The 21,557-nt window shown below is 52.3% G+C and overlaps 1 protein-coding gene across 4 annotated transcripts in view; it reads left to right on the forward strand.

Annotated features, from left to right (window-relative positions):
• Positions 1-18,449, forward strand: part of LOC118235743 (teneurin-2-like) — a 364,321-nt gene extending 345,872 nt beyond the window's left edge. For all 4 annotated transcript variants that reach the window (XM_035433481.1, XM_035433482.1, XM_035433484.1 and 1 more), the window contains 11 exons: positions 1,631-1,880; positions 2,193-2,213; positions 3,808-4,040; positions 5,804-5,958; positions 6,967-7,856; positions 9,467-9,642; positions 11,398-11,633; positions 12,155-12,451; positions 14,126-15,743; positions 16,956-17,086; positions 17,653-18,449. In XM_035433481.1, coding sequence (XP_035289372.1) covers positions 1,631-1,880; positions 2,193-2,213; positions 3,808-4,040; positions 5,804-5,958; positions 6,967-7,856; positions 9,467-9,642; positions 11,398-11,633; positions 12,155-12,451; positions 14,126-15,743; positions 16,956-17,086; positions 17,653-18,396 — 4,751 coding nt within the window. In that variant the 3' untranslated portion in view covers positions 18,397-18,449. The remainder of the gene's footprint in view (positions 1-1,630; positions 1,881-2,192; positions 2,214-3,807; positions 4,041-5,803; positions 5,959-6,966; positions 7,857-9,466; positions 9,643-11,397; positions 11,634-12,154; positions 12,452-14,125; positions 15,744-16,955; positions 17,087-17,652) is intronic.
• Positions 18,450-21,557: the final 3,108 nt, after the last annotated feature.

Consider the following 21,557-nt stretch of genomic DNA (forward strand, 5'->3'; position numbering starts at 1 on the left):
TCTCTCGAGGCGCTCTCTCGTAGAATCATTTAAAAAAAGCTTTTTATTTATACAAAATGGTGGGAGAGGAAGGAACGCGTGGCGACAGACGTGCTGTCCTCAGGGTGCTCCGCGGAAAAGACCGGAGCGATTAATGACACATGACGACAAGGGAGGGGGAAAAAAAACTCAGCACGTGATTGGTTGAGAAGTCATGACATGTGAAAAAAATCCTGGCGACGGTGCAATAGATCAAGATGGCAGTGTGTTCGTAGCTTACGTGCGTGACACGGGCCACTGCGCAAAGCCCGAGATTGAGAACGGTGTGTTAGAAAAACAGAGTCAAATCCATAGCTCTGTGTGTATGAATCCAGAAGAACAAGGGCCTTAAGCCCTTCACCCCGACCCCCCCCCCTCCCTTGTTGCTAGGCACCACTTCTATTTCAGTCGCTTTAAGCGAGTCTGCATTTCCGTGGCCCACCTCTGTGTAGTGCGTCGCCGTGGACGGTTTTTCATTGGCGGTTTGGACTGCATGTTTACGTTCAGCCAGCCCTTTTTTCAGTGGACAAACCTAAAATTTTTACGTCAGTTTGTCCCACTTCATTCGAATGAGTATTAAAAATTTCAGTTGAGAAACCCTAAAAAAATGTAGGTGTAAATTTTAGGTTAACTCCAGGAGGGGGTTTTTTTTGTTAAGCGTGTTGTGACGACACCGCCGCGGCTCGTTGCCGTTTGCAGCGGTAATGGCGTCTCTCGGCGCTACGGAGCGGCGTGTGGCGGGAACGGCTGCGTTCGCGTGAGCGTCCCTGGAGACGTGCCGTCCCGTCGCCGGGGTTAAACAGCGCTCTGAGAGCTGGGGGAGCAGACGCCAATCTCGCCGCTAGACTGACAGTGCTAACGGGCTGTGCCCTTGTCCTCGCCCCCCCCCCCCCCACCACCCCGCTCTCTCTGTTCCACCGTCCTCTCTCTCCGAGGCCGACGCCCCGGAAATCTAGCGCCCGTCGGACTGTCAGCCGTGCTAGCTGACGGACGCGCTAGCTGACGGCCCTGCTAGCTGACGGCTGCGCTAGCTGACGGCCGCGCCAGACGTTTCACAGACCCGCACCGCGACGGTCCGCTAGTGGCGGGGCCGCTCGCTAATTATTTAGCGTTCTTCGAACAGCTGATCTTCTTCTCAGCTGCGTCCAATCGGCTGTCAGCCAGTGAAGCTCCGCGGTGCCCGTTCATACAGCGCTGGTGGATTTACATATGTGTCGACCGCAGGCTACTACTGGGCAGCTAGGGGGCGCTGTACGTTTGTGGGTTGTGTATAAATGGAGAGAACAGTTTTTACACAGTTGAAATGTGTTGAATGAACTCTTACAGAGTAAATATGGTCTTTATTGCACTCCTGTGTGCCCTGTGGCAGTTGAATTAACACTGGACATGTTACTGTGTAAAAATCAGTTTAATCAGAGCTTATGGAATAGCAGTTTTATTCTTTGTTTTTATTTTGGATGGGTTTTTTTGAACAGCGGTTGAAGGTGCTCTTTGTGTTTGTATTTGAGTCACTTGAAAGTGATGTGGAGCCAAAGCCTCTGAGTGATTGGGGTGGTCTTTCATTTGGGTCAAATTTACCCCTCCCCTCCCTTCCAACCCCCCCCCCCCCCAGGGATCCTGCACAAGGGCAGCGGGGAGAACGTCTTCACCTCGCAGCAGCCGCCCGTCATCCGGAGCATCATGGGAAACGGGCGTCGGCGCAGCATCTCATGCCCCAGCTGCAACGGGCTGGCCGACGGCAACAAGCTGCTGGCGCCGGTGGCGCTGGCCGTGGGCATCGACGGCAGCCTCTACGTGGGCGACCTCAACTTCGTGCGCCGGGTGTACCCCTCCCTCAACACCACCGGGATCCTGGAGCTCAGGTGTGTGTGCTGGGGGGCGGAGTTTCTGAGGGGAGGGGGGTCCAGGGGGGGTCTCTTCTTTCACGGCTCCCTAGTTCTCCTGCCACAGTTCATTTGCAGTCCGTAGCAGAACTGTACGAAAGCAGGCAATTTCAGGGGCGGGTCCTTTTTTTTGACTGTGAATGCTGATTGGTTCCCGCCCGCTAAGGCCACAAAATGGCAAGTTATGTGACAATAATCTAATCAAATCCTTCTAGGCAGTTTAACAGTGGGGGTGAAATGTGTAGCGCCAGCACTCTAATGTGTGTATTTCTTGCCGTTTTTTTCTTCAAGGAACAAAGATTTTAGACACAGGTAAGATGTTCAGTTCCCATTTCTACAGTCTGTCTGCTATTTCCTGCTGCCTGCTTTCAGTAGCAATGTCATGCTCAGCTATCACAGGAAGACTGCATGCTGGCTGCAAACCTCCATTCACCTGTTTGCGTGTACGTGTACATGTGTGCATAACTGTCCTTTCATGTACGTGTCTGAGCTGGCTCAAATACGTATTTGTTTTGGCTTCAAATACTTTTCCACGCTTTACTGTGCAAACCCCGCCTTCTGGTCATATTGGCAGGCTCAATTACAGCTGGCAAGATCAACAGAGCACAGAAAAGTGTTTGAATCCAAAACAAATACGTATTTGACCCAGGTCTGGTGTATGTGTTCTACCGTGCACTGGGTCATTGAAACAGGTCGTTCTCGCAGCGTGTGCTCATCTCTTTGCCTTCTCTTCCTCCTCGTCCGTCAGTTTCAGTTCTTCGAACTCACTACTTCGCCCTCCAAAGCTTCTCCCATGAAGTGTTGAGTTTGGTGTCGCGATATGATATCAAAACAGACAAAGTGCTGCGAAGCGTGTGAAAAACAGTACTTGAGAAAAGCGTGTTTCTTAATTGTAAAAACTGTAAATTGTCTGGAGATGCGACAGTAAGCGCTCGATTTTTCATAAGTGCGTCATTCTTTTTAATCTGCCCTCCCGGGCCCTGTCCCCAGAGTTAATGGGTGTTTGTGCTCTAAATCGAGGTCACGCGCTATTGCCAACTCCTGAAACTACGCTCGCTATTAGAGTTTCATGCTTATGAGTTGCGTCTTTATTAATAAATGCGGTTTTGGTGTGTGTGCAGTCTCAGCTTCTTGACTGATACGTCTGACAGTCTACGCATCATTGTTTAGGGCGTGTGTGTGTGTAGGTGTGTGTGTGTTCTCTCGAATATGTAGTTTTACGGTTACCTCACCTGCTGTTCCTTTGTTTGTTTAGAGTGTGTGTGTGTGTGTGTGTAGGAGTGTGTGTGTGTGTGTGTGTGTGTAGGAGTGTGTGTGTGTGTGTGTGTGTGTGTGTGTGTAGGAGTGTGTGTGTGTGTGTGTGTGTGTGTAGGAGTGTGTGTGTGTGTGTGTGTAGGAGTGAGTGTGTGTGTGTGTGTAGGAGTGTGTATGTGTGTGTGTGTGTAGGAGTGTGTCTGTGTGTGTGTAGGAGTGTGTGTGTGTGTCTGTGTGTGTAGGTGTGTGTCTGTGTATGTGTAGGAGTGTGTGTGTGTGTGTGTGTGTGTGTAGGAGTGTGTGTCTGTGTGTGTGTAGGAGTGTGTGTGTGTGTGTAGGAGTGTGTGTGTGTGTGTGTGTGTGTGTAGGAGTGTGTGTGTGTGTGTGTGTGTAGGAGTGAGTGTGTGTGTGTGTGTGTGTGTAGGAGTGTGTCTGTGTGTGTGTAGGAGTGTGTGTGTGTGTAGGTGTGTGTCTGTGTATGTGTAGGAGTGTGTGTGTGTGTGTGTGTGTGTGTAGGAGTGTGTGTAGGAGTGTGTGTGTGTGTGTGTGTGTAGGTGTGTGTCTGTGTGTGTGTAGGAGTGTGTGTGTGTCTTCTCTCGTATTTGTGGTGTTACGGTTACTTTACCTGCCGTTCCCGCTGTTTCGCTCGCAGCAACAACCCGACGCACAAGTACTACCTGGCGGTGGACCCGGTGTCCGGCGCACTCTTCCTGTCCGACACCAACTCCCGGCGGATCTACCGCGTGCGCTCTCTGACAGGCGCGCGGCTCCTGTCCGACAACGCGGAGGTGGTGGCCGGGACGGGCGAGCAGTGCGTGCCCTTCGACGAGGCGCGCTGCGGGGACGGGGGCAAGGCCGTGGAGGCCATGCTGATGAGTCCCAGAGGTGGGTCTGCGACAGGCTATAACAGGGTATAACATGCTATAACAGGCTATAACAGGCTATAACAGGATATAACAGGCTATAACATGCTATTACATCCTATAGCACATTGTAATATGATGTAACAGGTTATAACATGCTTTAACATCCTATAACATTCTTTAGCATGCTATAACATCCTATAGCACACTGCAGTATGCTATAACATACTATAACACCCTGTAACATGTTGTAACAAGGCATAATATGCTATAGCATGCAATATGTATGAAAAACATGCGCAAGCATGCTAAACAATTAGATACAACATACACACACACTCACAGACACACACATACACACACACGTACACACACACACACATTCGCAGACACACACACACACACACACACACACAGCATGAGCATGTATTATATAATCATGAGTGAAAAACAATTCTCCTCGTTAGTTTTCCAATGGCTGCCAAAAATGTAAAGTACAAATCCCACCAGTCTTCCTGGTGTCATAGATCAGAGAATTAAGCTAACCTAAAAAAATAACAATGAATACTAAACTGGAACAGCTGCAAGCAAATCATGGTATTATCAGTTAGCAACAGAAATAGAAGACAGTCTACTGCAGGGTTCCGTAAGATGATGTCATAAGTCTAGCAGGAGAGCTAGACTCCCCAGCCCTCAGGAGCATAGCTGTCCTTTACTACGGTGGCTGTGATGGTCCAAATAGAGAGATCTCCCCTTGTCCCTGCTGAGCCCAGAACCCCATGTTGGCCCCTCTGCCTGATCAGGGAAAAGAAATGTCATTCATTGTGTTGTCATGGCAACACCTGCACCCCCCCCCCCCCAACGTGCCCCCCCCCCCCCCCCCCATGAGCTTATATCTCGTTATGGAGCTACGCGTCTGAGATCCTCTGTCCAGAGATGACCAGCACTAGACCGTGACCACTGTCAGTCAAAAAAAAGAAGGAACATCTCGGTCACAGCACACGGGAACAGCGCTGCCTGGGAATTGACTGACCCCCCCCCCCGCCCCCGCCCCCACAACTCCCAACCCCCACCCCCACCCCCATTTTCTCCCCAAACCGTCATGAATTTCAGGCGGCCTGAAAGATAATGTGAAAGGAGAAATGTGCGCTCTGATGGGAAAGCTCGCACCTGAGCACCTTGCAGACTCTGGGGCTCCAGGGCCCCCCTGAGTGTCCAATCAGCCGAGTTCAGAGGCGGGGGGGTGTCACTGTGACACGTGCAGATGCGTTCCTCTGACAATGCTGAAAGGGGGCGGAGCCTCTGAACCCATAACGTCTGTCGCCAGGGAATGTGGAGCGCTGTGATATTGTGGTTTTTTGAGCCTGACAGACAGTAGCTGTGCGTCAGTGGGAGGGCTGACAGATGCAATTGTTGTGGTTCTGACCACCACGCACCCCCCCCCCCCACCCCCAAAAAAACTCCCCAAATTCATATTCCGTTTCAAAGATACTTTATTTGCATGACAAGAGAAATTATGTCACTCGAAATGAACAAAAACAGAAATACAATGTGCACACTGTCACGCTCGCTCACACATGCACACTCATACGCACATACAGCCATGGGAATTTGAACAAACAAAATGAGTAGCCTCTGACCTAGAATTAATTGGGCACACATTCAAATGAATGCAAACCTTTTTCTCTGTCCCTTTCTTTCTCTGTTTCTCTCTCTTACTTTCTCTCCTCGTCTTTCTGCCTGTCTATCTCTCTCTCTCTCTCTCTCTCCCTTTCTCTCTCTCAGGGATCGCCGTGGATAAAAACGGGCTCATGTACTTTGTGGACGCCACCATGATCCGCAAGGTGGACCAGAACGGGATCATCTCCACCCTCCTGAGAACCAACGACCTCACAGCCGTGCGACCGCTCAGCTGCGACGCCAGCATGGACGTCAGCCAGGTCCTGCCCAGCTGCATTCTGGGACTCCCCCCCCACCCCCACCCCCAGTCCTTTCTCACACTCCTGCTCAGCTAATCGTTCGGCGTTGAGCGCGGCAGAGTACACTTCGCCCCCTTTAAAGGATGTTTAATGCCTTCTGGGCCCATAAAAAGGCCGTTCCTCGCTGTGTGGGGAAGAGACACCAGCTCAGCCCGTACCTCCGCCAGTCTGCCCCCTGATGAATGTCAGTGGCCTTTCCAAAAAAGCCCAGAGCAGAGATCTGTGGCATTTCCTGGCGGACGTAGTCAGACATTTTAATTGGGTCTTCTCGGTGTCCCGACACGGGTTTAAGGTCAGGCGGCGGTGGTTATTTTCCCGCCGTGCGAGGCGGCGCTGCGAGGACAGCGCTCTGCCACGTTCCCTTCTGTCTACAAAGTAAATAATCAGCGAGCCATCAGTAGCCGAGCGCCAGAAGCTCGTGCTAACGTGCTAACCTGCGCTACGAAGCCACGCCGCTGACAGAGAGAGAGACGGGGGAGGTCACCGGTGCAGCTGGTCTTCATTAGCGCGTGCGCTGGTGATATTTGAAATGCAGTGCTCCGATTGGCTAGTATCCAGGTTCTTCCCATTTGCAGTTTTTCATTGGTGCTTTGTTTTCCTTGATACTGTGCAGTTCTTCCTGCGATGCACTGCTGCTCTTTGAGAACTATTGTGACCTTTATTATTATTATTATTGGGCGGTAGTGTGGTATAATGGGTAACAAACTGGGTTTGTAACCTGAAGGTCACAGGTTTGATTCCTGGGTAGGACACTGCCTTTGTACCCGTTAAGTTACTTAACCTGCATTGCTTCAGTGTGTATCCAGCTGTGTAAATGCTGTGCAAACGTTGTACAAGTCTAAATGCCCGTAATGTTATTATTATTATTATTATTATTAAGAACAATGTGTATGTGTTTTATCCTGTATTAGTATGTATTAGTATATTCTCTGATGTGCTGACACAGTGTGTCTTGGGTTCTGGTTCCAGGTGCGTTTGGAGTGGCCCACGGACCTGGCGGTGAACCCCATGGACAACTCTCTGTACGTCCTGGAGAACAACGTCATCCTGCGCATCACGGAGAACCACCAGGTGAGCATCATCGCCGGGCGGCCCATGCACTGCCAGGTGCCCGGCATCGACTACTCGCTCAGCAAGCTGGCCATCCACTCGGCGCTGGAGAGCGCCACCGCCATCGCCATCTCGCACGCGGGCGTGCTGTACATCGCCGAGACGGACGAGAAGAAGATCAACCGCGTGCGGCAGGTGAGCACGGGCGGCGAGATCTCCCTGCTGGCGGGCGCCGCGTCCGAGTGCGACTGCAAGAACGACGTCAACTGCAACTGCTTCGCCGGCGACGACGGCTACGCCACCGACGCCAGCCTCAACTCGCCCACCTCGCTGGCGGCGTCGCCCGACGGCACGCTCTTCATCGCCGACCTCAACAACATCCGCATCCGGGCGGTGAGCGCCAACCGGCCCGCCCGCACGCCGGCCGGGCGCTACGAGGTGGCGTCGCCGCGCGACCAGGAGCTGTACGTGTTCGGCGCGGACGGGCGGCACACGCAGACCGTCAGCCTGGTCACCGGAGAGCCGCTCTACAACTTCTCCTACGGGCCGGATGGCGAGCTGGCCGCCGCCGCCGACAGCTGCAACAACACGCTGCGCGTGCGGCGCGACGGGGCGGGGCAGGGCGGCGCCGGGGCGCTGCGGCTCGTCCTGCTGCCCGAGAACCAGGTGGTGACGCTGGCGCTGGACCCCGCCGGCGGCCTGCGCGCCGTCTCCGCCCTCAACCAGGAGGTGGCGCTGCTGAGCTACGCCGGGAACACCGGCCTGCTGGCGTCCAAGGCCGACGAGACTGGCTGGACCACCTTCTACGAGTAAGAGAAGTGTGTGTGTGTGTGTGTGTGTGTGTGTGTGTGTGTGTGAGAGAGAGTGTGTGTGTGTGTGTGAGTGTGTGAGAGAGAGTGTGTGTGTGTGTGTGTGTGTGTGTGAGTGTGAGAGAGAGTGTGTGTGTGTGTGAGATAGAGTGTGTGTGTGTGTGTGTGTGAGAGAGTGTGTGTGTGTGTGAGTGTGTGTGAGAGTGTGTGTGTGTGTGTGTGTGTGTGAGTGTGAGAGAGAGTGTGTGTGTGTGTGTGTGTGTGTGCGTGTGTGAGAGAGTGTGTGAGAGAGTGTGTGTGTGTGTGTGTGTGTGTGTGAGAGAGTGTGTGTGTGTGTGTGTGTGAGTGTGAGAGAGAGTGTGTGTGTGTGTGTGTGCGTGTGTGAGAGAGTGTGTGTGTGTGTGTGTGTGTGTGAGAGAGTGTGTGTGTGTGTGTGTGTGAGTGTGAGAGAGAGTGTGTGTGTGTGTACGTGTGTGAGTGCGAGTGTGCATGTGTGAATGTAAGTGTGAGTGTGTGTGTGCGTGTGCATGTGTGCGCATGCCTGTGTGTGTATATAGTACATGTGTATTTGTGTCCATGAGTGTGTGCTTATATGTGTATCTCACATGACTGTGGTTATATCTCTTATGCTTCCTGTGTCCTGCTAGGGTCTGTATGTATTTATGTGTTTTTTCTGCAGTAATTCGTGCTCTGTGGACGGCTGTCAGCAGTCAAAAACCAAAACAAATCCATATTCAGCTGTGTGTCAGCGAGGGTTTATTAGAGGTTATTGAATGGGGAACCGGATTGTTAGTGATTCTCCATCCTCGTGTTTGCCGTGGTGCCCGGAGGTTGCCCGGGGCAACAGTAGATGCCAGGGGCAGGCTGGGGCACGGGGCTGTGAGCCGAATCATCTTAGGCCTGCTCTTTAACCCCGGTGTCCTGGGGGGGCCGCAGTGACCGCAGGCGTTTGTTCCACACTTACACTTCACCCCCCAGGAGACCCTCCGCTGCTCCAAGACTGGGGAGCGTTGGGTTTTAAGGTGCAAAGGCCTGTTTTCAGTACAGGATGACTGGGCTAGACTGTGACTCTTGGAGACTGCATCATCTGTGCTGGTTGCTGTCTCCCTCTAGTGTCCATTCCTGTGTACTGCTGTTCACCTGGTTGTAGCACTTCTGCACTGCACTTGATCTTAGACTTCGCAGATCCCACAACAGTGGTAACCAACCCTGTTCCTGGAGATGTACCATCCTGTAGGTTGTCATTCCAACCCTAATGAAGCAGACCTCATACAACACCTGGAGATCTCATTGAGCTGCTAATTAGTACAATCAGGTGTGCTAAATTAGGAATGAAAACCTACTCCAGGAACAGGGTTGGGGACCACTGGGCTGAGATATTCTGTCACTCACAGACCTTTTTTGAACCAATCAGACCAAGACTGTATTTCCACTGTAAAGCTCATTGGTTGAGCCATATTCAGTGAGACAGTGGTATCTCCACCCACTCTTTCCTGAAGCCTCACTCTCTTGTCAATACTCACCTGTCTCTGTGTAAGCGTACAATAGGCCCTGCTACCTGATGAGCTACCTCCTCTTTTAACTCCCTCCCACCCACCCCCCCCCCCCAGATATGACAGCGAGGGCCGCTTGACCAACGTCAGCTACCCCACGGGAGTGGTGACCAGCCTGCACCGCGAGATCGAGCGCTCCATCAACATCGACATCGAGAGCTCCAACCGGGACGACGACGTCACCGTCGTCACCAACCTCTCGTCCGTGGAGGCGTCGTATTCCGTGGTGCAAGGTGAAGACGCACGCGTCGTACGCCCGCACACTCTCACGCGAAGACTGTCTCTCCCTCCCTCCCTTGCTCTCTCTCTCTCTCTCTTTCTCCCCCCTCTCTCTCTCTCTCTGTCTCTCTCTTTTTCTTTTTCTCCATCTCTGTCTGTCTCACGCACTTTAGGACAAACTCGCTCCCTCTCAGTGCGCAGCGATATCTCTCTCTCTCTCACTCATGAACACATGCCCCTAAAAGAAAGATCCGGATCTACTGCTGCAGGTCTGTCTCTCAGTCTCTCTCCAGCACTCTACCCCCCCCCCCCCATGTTGAAGCTCCGCCCCCCCCTCTTCCTCTCTTACTCATTCTCACTCTCTTTCTCTATCTCTCTCTCCGGCACTCTGTTTCCCCCTGTGTTGAAGCTCTGCGCCCCCTTCTCTCTCTCTCTCTCTCTCTCTCTCTCTCCGGCACTCTGTTCCCCCTGTGTTGAAGCTCTGCGCCCCCTTCTCTCTCTCTCTCTCTCTCTCTCTCTCTCCGGCACTCTGTTCCCCCTGTGTTGAAGCTCTGCGCCCCCTTCTCTCTCTCTCTCTCTCTCTCTCTCTCCGGCACTCTGTTCCCCCTGTGTTGAAGCTCTGCGCCCCCTTCTCTCTCTCTCTCTCTCTCTCTCTCTCTCCGGCACTCTGTTCCCCCTGTGTTGAAGCTCTGCGCCCCCTTCTCTCTCTCTCTCTCTCTCTCTCTCTCTCTCTCCGGCACTCTGTTCCCCCTGTGTTGAAGCTCTGCGCCCCCTTCTCTCTCTCTCTCTCTCTCTCTCTCCCTCTCTCCGAGCGCTCCTGTTGTATAGACCGTCGGAGCGATGTTTCCCTGCGGTACGGTAGATCCTGATCTGGGGGGGAGGGCGGGGGGGGGGGGGGGGGGGCTCTCTCTCCCCGCGCTGCTCTGGCGGGGGGGGGGGGGGGGGGGGGCTCTCTCCCCGCGCTGCTCTGGGGGGGAGGGCGGGGGGGGGGGGGGCTGCTCTGGGGGGGCGGCCCCAGCCCCCCACAGCTTATTGGGCTTGTTTAGCAGAAGCGCTATCAGATCTCCCCCGAATCCGGGGCGGCCCGCGGGGGGGGCGGCCGTGCGGGAGAATAAATGGAGAGAGCGGGGGAGGGGGCGCGGAGGGGGTGTGAGAGTAAGAAGTTTAGAGAGGTGCGCAGAACTGCACCCAAGGGGCCCGTAGAGGCAAAAGGCTATTTGGAATGCTTTAAACTGCAAAGTCATTTTGATATGGCGGTGGAGCAGTGCGCGGCCCTCTGTGGGTGTAAATCAGATTTTAAGAGCCCGGCTTTACTCTCCCGATGCAGAAATACAGAGCAGTTAAAAGCCTTCTTTAAGAGCCAGCTGACTGCCAAAACGGTCCAAAGAATTTTTTTTCTTTTTTTCCTTTTTACTTTTTTCTTTTTTTTTTTCTTTTTAAATGCGGTTATGAGGATTATTTCGGCTTGTGATGGATGTCTTTGATGCTGTACATGATCTTGTTACTGCGCTCAAATGGAATAAAAGGCACTCTATCTGAGTCTAAAAAACACTCCTATCTTATCTCCGATCTCTCCGTTTATGGGAGCAGTGCGTTTTTTTTTTTTTTTTACCATCTGGAAGAGGTTCAGCAGATTCAGCGGGAGATAAAGTATCGTGCTTTTAGCGAAGGATACCCTCGAATCCACAGCTGCAGCTTCTGTGACCAGAGTCCCTCTCCCTCTCCCTCTCCCCCTAATCCTCTGCGCGTCTCTCCGTCGCCCCCTGCAGACCAAGTGCGGAACAGCTACCAGCTGTGCAACAACGGCACCATGCGGGTGATGTACGCCAACGGCATGGGCATCAGCTTCCACACGGAGCCGCACGTCCTGGCCGGCTCGGTCAGCCCCACCATCGGCCGCCGCAACATCACGCTGCCCTCCGACAACGGCCTCAACTCCATCGAGTGGCGACTGCGCAAGGAGCAGACCAAGGGCAAGGTCACCGTGTTCGGCAGGAAGCTGAGGGTGAGCGACGGGCCCACATGCTGATGTCATTTCCTGTTTACCACAACCAAAGTGTCTGGTTTTGTCTGTTTTTTTTTTTGTTTTGTTTGTTGTTCTTTTTTGTGACCTGTTCTGTCTGACCACAGTTCTTGGTGTGTGTCATTTACTGCAGACAAACCTAGTAAAATCTCAAACCTATATAATTTAAAAAGGCAGTTCTGAAGAAAAACCAGTATTGATAGCATGTCAGTTTTCAGTCATATGGTATATGAAGTCTCCCCTATTTATGGGTGAAACATTCTGAAGAGTGGGTTGCATTACATTATGCTAAAATAACAGTCTGCATTACAAATCTTTAAACAAGAAAAGTAGTTGCATGAAGCAACATGGAACAGGTTTTGTAAAAACAGAAATTCCAAGCTGTTGAAAACGAGGGGTGTGACATTCCCTGTCACTTGCCGTGAAGTGAACTCTTGTACATAATGAGTTATTTATTCATTTTTTTGTTTCGTTTATTTGTTTGTTTCCCATACACACTCCAGGCCCACGGGAGGAACCTGCTCTCCATCGACTTCGACCGCAACACGCGCACGGAGAAGATCTACGACGACCACCGCAAGTTCACGCTGCGCATCATGTACGACGCGCAGGGCCGGCCAATCATGTGGCTGCCCAGCAGCAGCCTGGCGGTGGTCAACGTGTCGTACTCGCCCTCCGGCCAGCTGGTGGGGCTGCAGCGCGGCAGCATGAGCGAGCGCACCGAGTTCGACGCCCTCGGGCGCGTCGTGTCCCGCTCCTTCGTGGACGGGAAGGTGTGGAGCTACAGCTACCTGGACAAGGTGAGCTTCCCCGGGACGTCCCGTGACCGTAGAGCCCTCCCGAAAACACAATGCCTTATCAGAAACGTAGAGCCCTCCCGGAAACACAATGCCTTATCAGAAACATAGAGCCGTCCGAAAAACGTAGCGCCCTCCCGAAAACACAATGCCTTATCAGAAACGTAGAGCCCTCCCAAAAACACAATGCCTTATCAGAAACGTAGAGCCGTCCCAAAAACGTAGCACCCTCCCGAAAACACAATGCCTTATCAGAAACGTAGAGCCGTCCCGAAAACGTAGCGCCCTCCCGAAAAGGCAGCGTCCTCCTGAAACCATAGCACCCTCCCCAAAACGTAGAGCCGTCCCGAAAACGTAGTGCCCTCCTGAAACCATAGCACCCTCCCCAAAACGTAGTGCTCGCTCCTGAAAACACAATGCCTTATCAGAAACGTAGAGCCGTCCCGAAAACGTAGCACCCTCCCCAAAACGTAGTGCCCTCCTGAAACCATAGCACCCTCCCCAAAACGTAGTGCTCTCCCGAAAACGTAGCACGCTTCCGAAAACACAGCGCGCTCTGGAAAACACTGCGCTCTACCAGAAACGCAGCACCCTACCGGAAACATAGCTCTGTCCCGCTTTACACGTGCACAGTAGATCTTCAGAGTCCAAACGGGATCAAGCGTAGTCTTATCACAGTGCAAATGTACTCTTTCATTTAATGCTGAACCAGTGCTTCAGAGGAGTGGCAATCTCTCAAACACTGCGCTTTCTGCTTGGCTTCAGGGAATCATTTTTACATTTTCTTCTGATTTTCATCTTTTTCGTTTTTTTTTATTTTATTCCCTCTAGAAAATATCCACTGAAAATCTCTGTGTGATAAGCTCTTTGTAAATGTCACTAAATATATTGAAGATTGATTGGCTGATTGATTGTTGATGATGGCGTCTGAATTCAGACTTCATGAGGAGAAAATACGCAAATGTTTAAAACCGCTTTTGAACTTTCTTTCTGTTGCAACTGCAGAATATCCTTTATGAATATGTTAATAAGTAAATATATTTATATTTATCTCTTTATCGCTCTCGCCCCAGCAGTTCAGTGAGGATTATGGCAGGTGTTAAAGATCAAGAAGGCTGTGAATACGTTTTTCAGCACCGCCTGTGACACGCAATGTGAAAAGCGGTTGACATTGTGAATTTCGCAGGATCACAGAGAACTGTTTTCTTGTTCTTGTTTTTTTTTTTTTGCTTTTTTAATTATTCTATTTAATTTTTTTTCTTATTGTGGAGCTGTAATTATCTCCATAAATGATAATGAATGAAAATTATACAATTCAAATCACCTGCAAACAAAAAATAAGTTCTCTCTGTATCTCTCTTACTTTCTCTCTCTCACTCACTCTCTCTTTCACTTTCTTTCACACTGACTCTCTCATTCTCTCTCCCTCCCCCATCTCTCTCTCTCACACGCACACTCTCTCTCTGTCTCTCTCTTTCCCATTCTCTCTCTCTCTCCCTCTCACACACACACACTCTGTCTCCTCTCTCTCTCCCTCACACACACACACACACTCTCTCTCTCTCCCTCTCTCTCTCTCTGTCTCTCCCTCTCTCTCACACACACACACGCTCTGTCTCCTCTCTCTCTCCCTCACTCTCTCTCTCTCTCTCTCTCTCTCTCTCTCTCTCTCTGCAGTCCATGGTGTTGCTCCTGCAGACGCAGCGGCAGTACGTGTTCGAGTACGACGGGTGCGGGCGCATCACCGCGGTGACGGTCCCCAGTGTGGCGCGCCACACCATGTCCACGCACGTCTCCGTGGGCTACGTCCGCAACATCTACAACCCGCCGGAGAGCAACGCCTCGGTCATCCACGACTTCGGCGAGGACGGGCGGCCGCTGGCCACGCACTACCTGGGCACGGGCCGCCGCGTGCTCTACAAGCACGGCAAGCTGGCCAAGCTGTCCGAGGTGCTGTACGACAGCACGGCCGTCACCTTCGGCTACGACGAGACCGCCGGCGTGCTCAAGATGGTCAGCCTGCAGAGCGGCGGCTTCTCCTGCACCATCCGCTACCGCAAGATGGGCCCCCTGGTGGACAAGCAGATGTACCGCTTCTCCGAGGAGGGCATGGTCAACGCCCGCTTCGACTACACCTACCACGACAACAGCTTCCGCATCGCCAGCGTCAAGCCCGTCATCAGCGAGACGCCGCTGCCCGTCGACCTCTACCGCTACGACGAGATCTCCGGCAAGGTGGAGCACTTCGGCAAGTTCGGCGTCATCTACTACGACATCAACCAGATCATCACCACGGCGGTGATGACGCTCAGCAAGCACTTCGACACGCACGGGCGCATCAAGGAGGTGCAGTACGAGATCTTCCGCTCCCTCATGTACTGGATGACGGTGCAGTACGACAGCATGGGCCGGGTCATCAAGCGCGAGCTGAAGATCGGGCCGTACGCCAACACCACGCAGTACCGCTACGAGTACGACGGCGACGGCCAGCTGGTGGCCGTCAAGGTCAACGACTGGATCACCTGGCGCTACAACTACGACCTCAACGGCAACCTGCACCTGCTCAACCCCGGCAGCGGCACCCGGCTGCTGCCGCTGCGCTACGACCTGCGCGACCGCATCAACCGCCTGGGAGACGTGCAGTACCGGCTGGACGAGGACGGCTTCCTGTGCCAGCGCGGCGCCGACGTCTTCCACTACAACTCCAAGGGGCTGCTGGAGCGGGCCTACGGCCTGCCGCCGGGCGGCTGGAGCGTGCGCTACCACTACGACGGGCTGGGCCGCCGGGTGTCCAGCCGCACCGGGCTGGGCCAGCACCTGCAGTTCTTCTACGCCGACCTGAACCACCCGGCGCGGGTCACCCACGTCTACAACCACTCCAGCTCGGCCATCAGCACGCTGTACTACGACCTGCAGGGCCACCTGTTCGCCATGGAGGTCAGCAGCGGCGAGGAGTACTACGTGGCGTCGGACAACACCGGCACGCCGCTGGCCGTCTTCAGCAGCAACGGCCAGATGATCAAGCAGCTGCAGTACACGGCGTACGGCGAGGTCTACCACGACTCCAACCCCGACTTCCCGCTGGTGGTGGGCTTCCACGGCGGCCTGTACGACCCGCTCACCCGGCTGGTGCACTTCACCCAGCGCGACTACGACGTGCTGGCGGGCCGCTGGACCTCGCCCGACCACCGCCTGTGGGCCAAGATCGGCAAGGAGCCGGCGCCCTTCAACCTGTACAGCTTCAAGAACAACAACCCGCTCAGCGACGTGCTGGACGTCAAGAACTACGTCACAGGTGGGGGGGGGCGGGCGGAGGCGGACGCGGCTGGGGTGGGGTGGGGGGGGGGGGGTTGACGGGGTTTCACCATGGGTGGGTCTGGGTGAAGTCCCAGGCGGGGGATGGACTCACTGTTTCAGAGTGGGGGAGTCATTGGATGTCAGTGTCACAGGTGGACAATGGAGACATTTTTGCCGGTGGGTGGGGTTGTGGTGTTGTGTAGGTGGAGGGGGTCACGTTTTGGGGTTGGGGAGCTACTTGTGGAGGGCTCAGAAGCAGAAAGTGGAGGAGTCGCAGGTAGGAGAGTCAAGGAGTCGCGATTCAGTCGAGTTTGATTCCTGCAGTTTATGTCCTGCTTGAATGGAGCAGAATGGGGTCATGTGAGGTAGATACAGTGTAATAATGATATTACCACAATGCCATAATACGGTTATCGTAATGCAGTATCATCATTTATTCAGCAATGACAGCTTAATGGGCTATATCAATACCAGCCCGGCCCAACGTAAACACAGCCCGAGAGTGAGTTTCTCACAGAAGGGCCGACGCGCAGACACAAAGAAGCCAATTATCTGGCAGGCTTTCTGAAGGCGAGTCATTCATTAAGAGCATGAGAGCTGACGAGGCTGGGAGGGAGAGACTCGGCTGTCTGCGATGGGCTCTAGAGCACATCAGGTGTGAGTGTAAATCAGTCACACCCTCTCTGAGCCCCCCCCCCCCCCCCCCCGGCTTTTCACAGCTCCCCATCGGGACCTCCGGATTTCCCTCCGTAAAAACTTCCACACGCTCGGTCGTCTCCGTGCGAGCGATGTGATCAGGGGTGTAGGCAGAGCCCTAAAAAATACAGAGGTCAGGAGACTCAGCTGGGATGGGGTGGGGGAGTGGGGGGTTAGGCCTCTTATGGTATGCTCTTTTTACTCTCTAATTTAGTCACTTAATTGAGGATGGATTTTAGGGTGTAAATGCTGTACGTACGCCTCTAGATTAGCTTTCACTTTGAGTCAATATTAGAGACTGCTCATTCCCCTCCTAAATGAATTGCGATTGATGTTCTCACTAAAGAATTAAATGAAGTGCAGGCTTTGGAAACAGACAGAATAAATGCGGAGGACATGGCCTGGGAGTCCTCAGCGGTAGTCGCGACCGCGGACGCGATGGACGTGGCGGTTTAGCGGTTTGACGGCGTTGTGGGCGGGGCCTCTCACCTGTCCCGTTCCTGCCGTCCTGCAGATGTGAAGAGCTGGCTGGTGATGTTCGGGTTCCAGCTCAGCAACATCATCCCCGGCTTCCCCCGCCACTCCCTCTACTTCGTGGACCCGCCCTACGAGCTGCTGGCCAGTCAGGACAGCGAGAAGGCGCAGGTGGGTGTGGCGTTTCCACGGCAACGGCGGGAGGCCGTCGCTTTTAAAAAGAAAATAAATGCCTTGGGCTATTTGTGTGTTATTTATTTATACATAAAATGAATACAAACTGGATTTATTTATGCAGAACATATTTATTTGATATTTTTTGTCCATTTATATTATACAGTAATAGAACATTGTGTACAGAGGCCAAAATCGGGGCAGTGTTCTGGCAGACTGAATTTTGTGCAGTTCCCCTTCAGGCTGATAGAAGAGGAAAGGGGGGAAAAATAGATTAAAACATTCCCTCACAGTTATGTAGAGGTAAATGGTGACTTGAAAATTCAATAATACTATTATACAAAAAAGTGTGTGGACCAAGGAAATGAATATAGAGCTGTTAGACCTCTGATGAAGGAGCTGGTCTCAGAAACGCATCAGTCTCCTTTTTTCCCTTCAATGATTCAATAAATATCTCTCAAAAAGAGTGTTGCCCTCAAGTCTTACAACTGTCATTTCCTTATTCGCTTTTCTGCCGGCTGACCCCTGACCTCTGACCCCTGACCCCTGACCTCTCTCTGCAGCTGATCACCGGGGTGCAGCAGGAGACGGAGCGGCAGAACCAGGCCTTCATGGCGCTGGAGGGGCAGCTGCTCAACAAGGAGAGGCGGGGGAAGCGCCCCAAACCGGGCCACTGGTTCGGCACCAGCCCCCCCATCGTGGGCCGGGGCGTGATGCTGGCGGTGAAGGGGGGTCACGTGACGGCGCGGGTGTCCAGCGCGGCCAGCGAGGACGCCCGCAAGGTGGCGCAGGTGCTCAACGGCGCCACCCACCTGGAGGGCACGCACTACACGCTGGACGGCCGCGACTGCCACTTCTTCGTCAAGGCGGGGCCGGCGGACGCGGACCTGCTGGCGCTGGGGCTGGGGCTGACGGGCGGGCGCAAGGCGCTGGAGGGCGGGGTCAACGTGACGGTGAGCGGCCGGACGCGGCGGGCCGCCACGGTGGAGTTCCGCGCCGCGGCGCTAACGCTGAGCGTGCGCTACGGCCCCGCGGGCGAGGTGCTGGACAAGGAGCGCGCCCGCCTGCTGGAGCTGGCCCACCAGAGGGCGCTGGCGGGTGCCTGGGCCCGGGAGCAGCGCCAGGCGCAGGAGGGCAAGGAGGGGGGGCGGCTGTGGACCGAGGGCGAGCGCCAGCAGCTGGTGGCCACGGGGAGGGTGCAGGGGTACGAGGGCTACTACGTGCTCCCCGTCGAGCAGTACCCCGAACTGGCCGACAGCAGCACCAACATCCAGTTTCTGAGACAGAACGAGATGGGCAAGAGGTAACAGAGCCGCTTGTCCCGAAGACACTGCCCTCCGCCCCCCTGCCCCCCCCCCCCCCACACACTGCCCTCCGCCCCCCTGATCCCCACCCCCCCCACACACTGCCCTCCGCCCCCCTGCACCCCACCCCCCCCCCACACACCGCCCTCCGCCCCCCTGCACCCCACCCCCCCCACACACTGCCCTCCGCCCCCCTGCACCCCACCCCCCCACACACTGCCCTCCGCCCCCCTGCACCCCACCCCCCCCACACACTGCCCTCCGCCCCCCTGCACCCCACCCCCCCCACACACTGCCCTCCGCCCCCCTGCACCCCACCCCCCCCACACACTGCCCTCCACCCCCCTGCACCCCACCCCCCCCCACACACCGCCCTCCGCCCCCCTGCACCCCACCCCCCCCACACACTGCCCTCCACCCCCCTGCACCCCCCCCCCCACACACCGCCCTCTGCTCTCCTCCTCTACTCCTCTCCCCCTCTCCTTTCTCGTCCTCCGCTTCTCCTCCTTTCCCCTCCTCCCTCGTCTCCTACAGAGACTAAACGGAATAGTGCTTTGGACACTGCAGGGACTTTCAAAAAGAAAAAACATTTACAAAAAACGGATCAACGTCACAGACGAGAAACAAAAAAAAACCTTTCTTAAAGACAGCTGAAAGCACTGAGAACTAATGTTGAAAACATAAAATACTTTTTTCTGAAGAAAAAGGTATAAAAAGCATTTAAAAATAAATTATTTTTCCACCCATTTGTTTGGGGGGGGGGTGTGTTGGGGATGGGTTTCCTGGAATTGAGATGGACTGGTGGATGGATGTTCTTTGGGAAGAAAAAAAACACCAGACTGAACACAGCGCATAAATGTTAGTCTAGGCCTTTGGGGAAGAGACTGGATAAGGTTAAAATAAAAAATAAAAAAAGGAAAATCTCCCGTCTCAGGCCACATGACCAGCCTCACAGAAGAACTACAATTCCCTGCAGCACACTACAATGTGCTGACGCGGTCGGTTCCAAGAACAATGAGCTTATTTCTTAAAAAATAAATAAATAAATAAATAAAAATAGATCAAGTACAGTCCAATGTTTTTGGTTTTATTTTTTAGAGTTAAAAAGAAAGATGGTGGCTATGTTAGCAGTTAGTAATGTCAGACCTGGCTTATTTAGTCTTTGCAGACGTTTTTTGGGGATGTACTTCAGTTTTGTACAGTTTCCATCAAGGTAGAATTGTGATTTTGTTTTATTTTATTTTTTATTTTACACCAAGCCATTTCTGTACAGGACAAGCAAGATAATTCACATCAGTTAAGAAGCAAAAGCAGAACTATCAAAATCTATTTATTTGATGTTTATTCATCTATTTATTGTTATTTTTATTAGTACACTATGACAATCATAAAGGGGTTACCAGTTTTACTGAAGAGGATATACATTGGTGTATGTTTGTTTTTTCTTTTGTACAATATGTAAGAATTGTTCATTCAGATTTTTATATTAATTTTAATTTGCCGATAAGCAAACTGTAGTCACAAACAAAAAAAATAATATATGTAAAGTGTTTAAAATTTGTTTATACTTTAAATAAAGTCTTTGAAACTGTGAAGAAACACTGCTTTCAAATACCTGTATGTAAAGTACAGACTTAATCTTATGCCATATGCTAGACTGTTGAAAATGGTTCCCAGTTTAGTAATTCAATTAAACTGGAAGCAGCACAGTACTGTGTGTGCAAAATCATAAGTAGAATTACGACTCTAGAATTTGGGCACACACAAATATCTCCGATGTACACATACTAATATTGTATTACACAATGCTGTATTTATTATAATGTTATTTATTATATGTTTCCATCGCAATGCAGAAGTAGCTGCCCCTTTGCTCATGAGCAGAAGTTTGCGAGCACAGAACTGTGTAAGAACAACAAGTTCCATCAGCACCGTGGCTCCGCTTCGTCTTAAACGAGGTCTTTGGCATTCTGGGTAAAGAAGGTGTGGTGGAATGACTGAGTCGGTGGGAAACTCAGGCTACGATACTGGGCAACAGGCTTGTTTTTATTTGATTTTATTTCTTTGTTTATTTTTATTTTATTTTGTTTTATTGGTGGTAGTTTGTTACACAAATGTTGTATAGGCTACTGTAACCTACTAGCATCTGTTTTATCCGTGGATAAATGATGTATAACAGAAGCAGCGTAATGTTAATAACTGCCAAAATAGTTAAGTTATATGATGTATTATTTTTAGCATCTTGCAATTGTAGATTTGTGAACATCACTTGAGTGTGTGATAATCGCTGTTGTACAGTTTGCTACTTGATCGTGGCCACTAGATGGCGACAAAAACATAAAATTCCCTCTTTTGGACTCCCGTGCAGGTATGAATACTTTGTTGGCTTATTGCAAATGAAAATAATGAGACTAGAGTGGTTGAATGTTTTGTTTTCATCCTCAAAATTCTGTGTTTTAGTGTTCCTAGGTGCCGAAACAAATGGCATTTTCAGTCCTAAAATACTATAAGAGTACACCATACTGACATGGGTGCAGAGGGCTCACCCATAGAGAAAAAGTGTGATGGAAGCAGGTTTAAAGTCAGGCCAAGCACACGGAAGTGGGAGTGCAAATATTGTACTAATGTGACAGTACGGATTAGGGGCTGGATAACTGAAATGCATTTGAAACAGTCCTCCTGGAGAGACAGACAGTGTGGCAAAGCTTACCCAAGCTCTGGTACTGTATGAAGAGACTAGCAGCCAACTGTCTTTGTGTGCAGTATGACTACACATGGTTAACAGAGGATTACTGTGCTTCCCAGAACTTCCGTGTTCAGTGGATACTGATCTTTACACAAACCAGGTGGGTCAGCTTCCCCTTCAAGAACCACAGCACTCGATGCTGCATTAGAATAGCAGAACTGAAAATACAGGCAAGGAGACAATGATGGTAAGGAGATCAGAGAGAGAAAGAGACAGAGACAGAGAGATAGAAGGGAGAGAGAGGGAGAGACAGATAGAAGGGAGAGAGAGAGAGACAGACAGAGAGAGACAGACGCACAGACAGAGAGAGGCAGACAGACAGACAGACAGAGAGAGATAGACAGGCAGACAGACAGACAGAGAGAGAGAGAGACAGACAGACAGAGAGATAGACGGACAGACAGAGAGAGAGGCAGAC

Source organism: Anguilla anguilla, chromosome 9 (assembly GCF_013347855.1).
Source record: "Anguilla anguilla isolate fAngAng1 chromosome 9, fAngAng1.pri, whole genome shotgun sequence".
Lineage (NCBI taxonomy): Eukaryota > Metazoa > Chordata > Actinopteri > Anguilliformes > Anguillidae > Anguilla > Anguilla anguilla.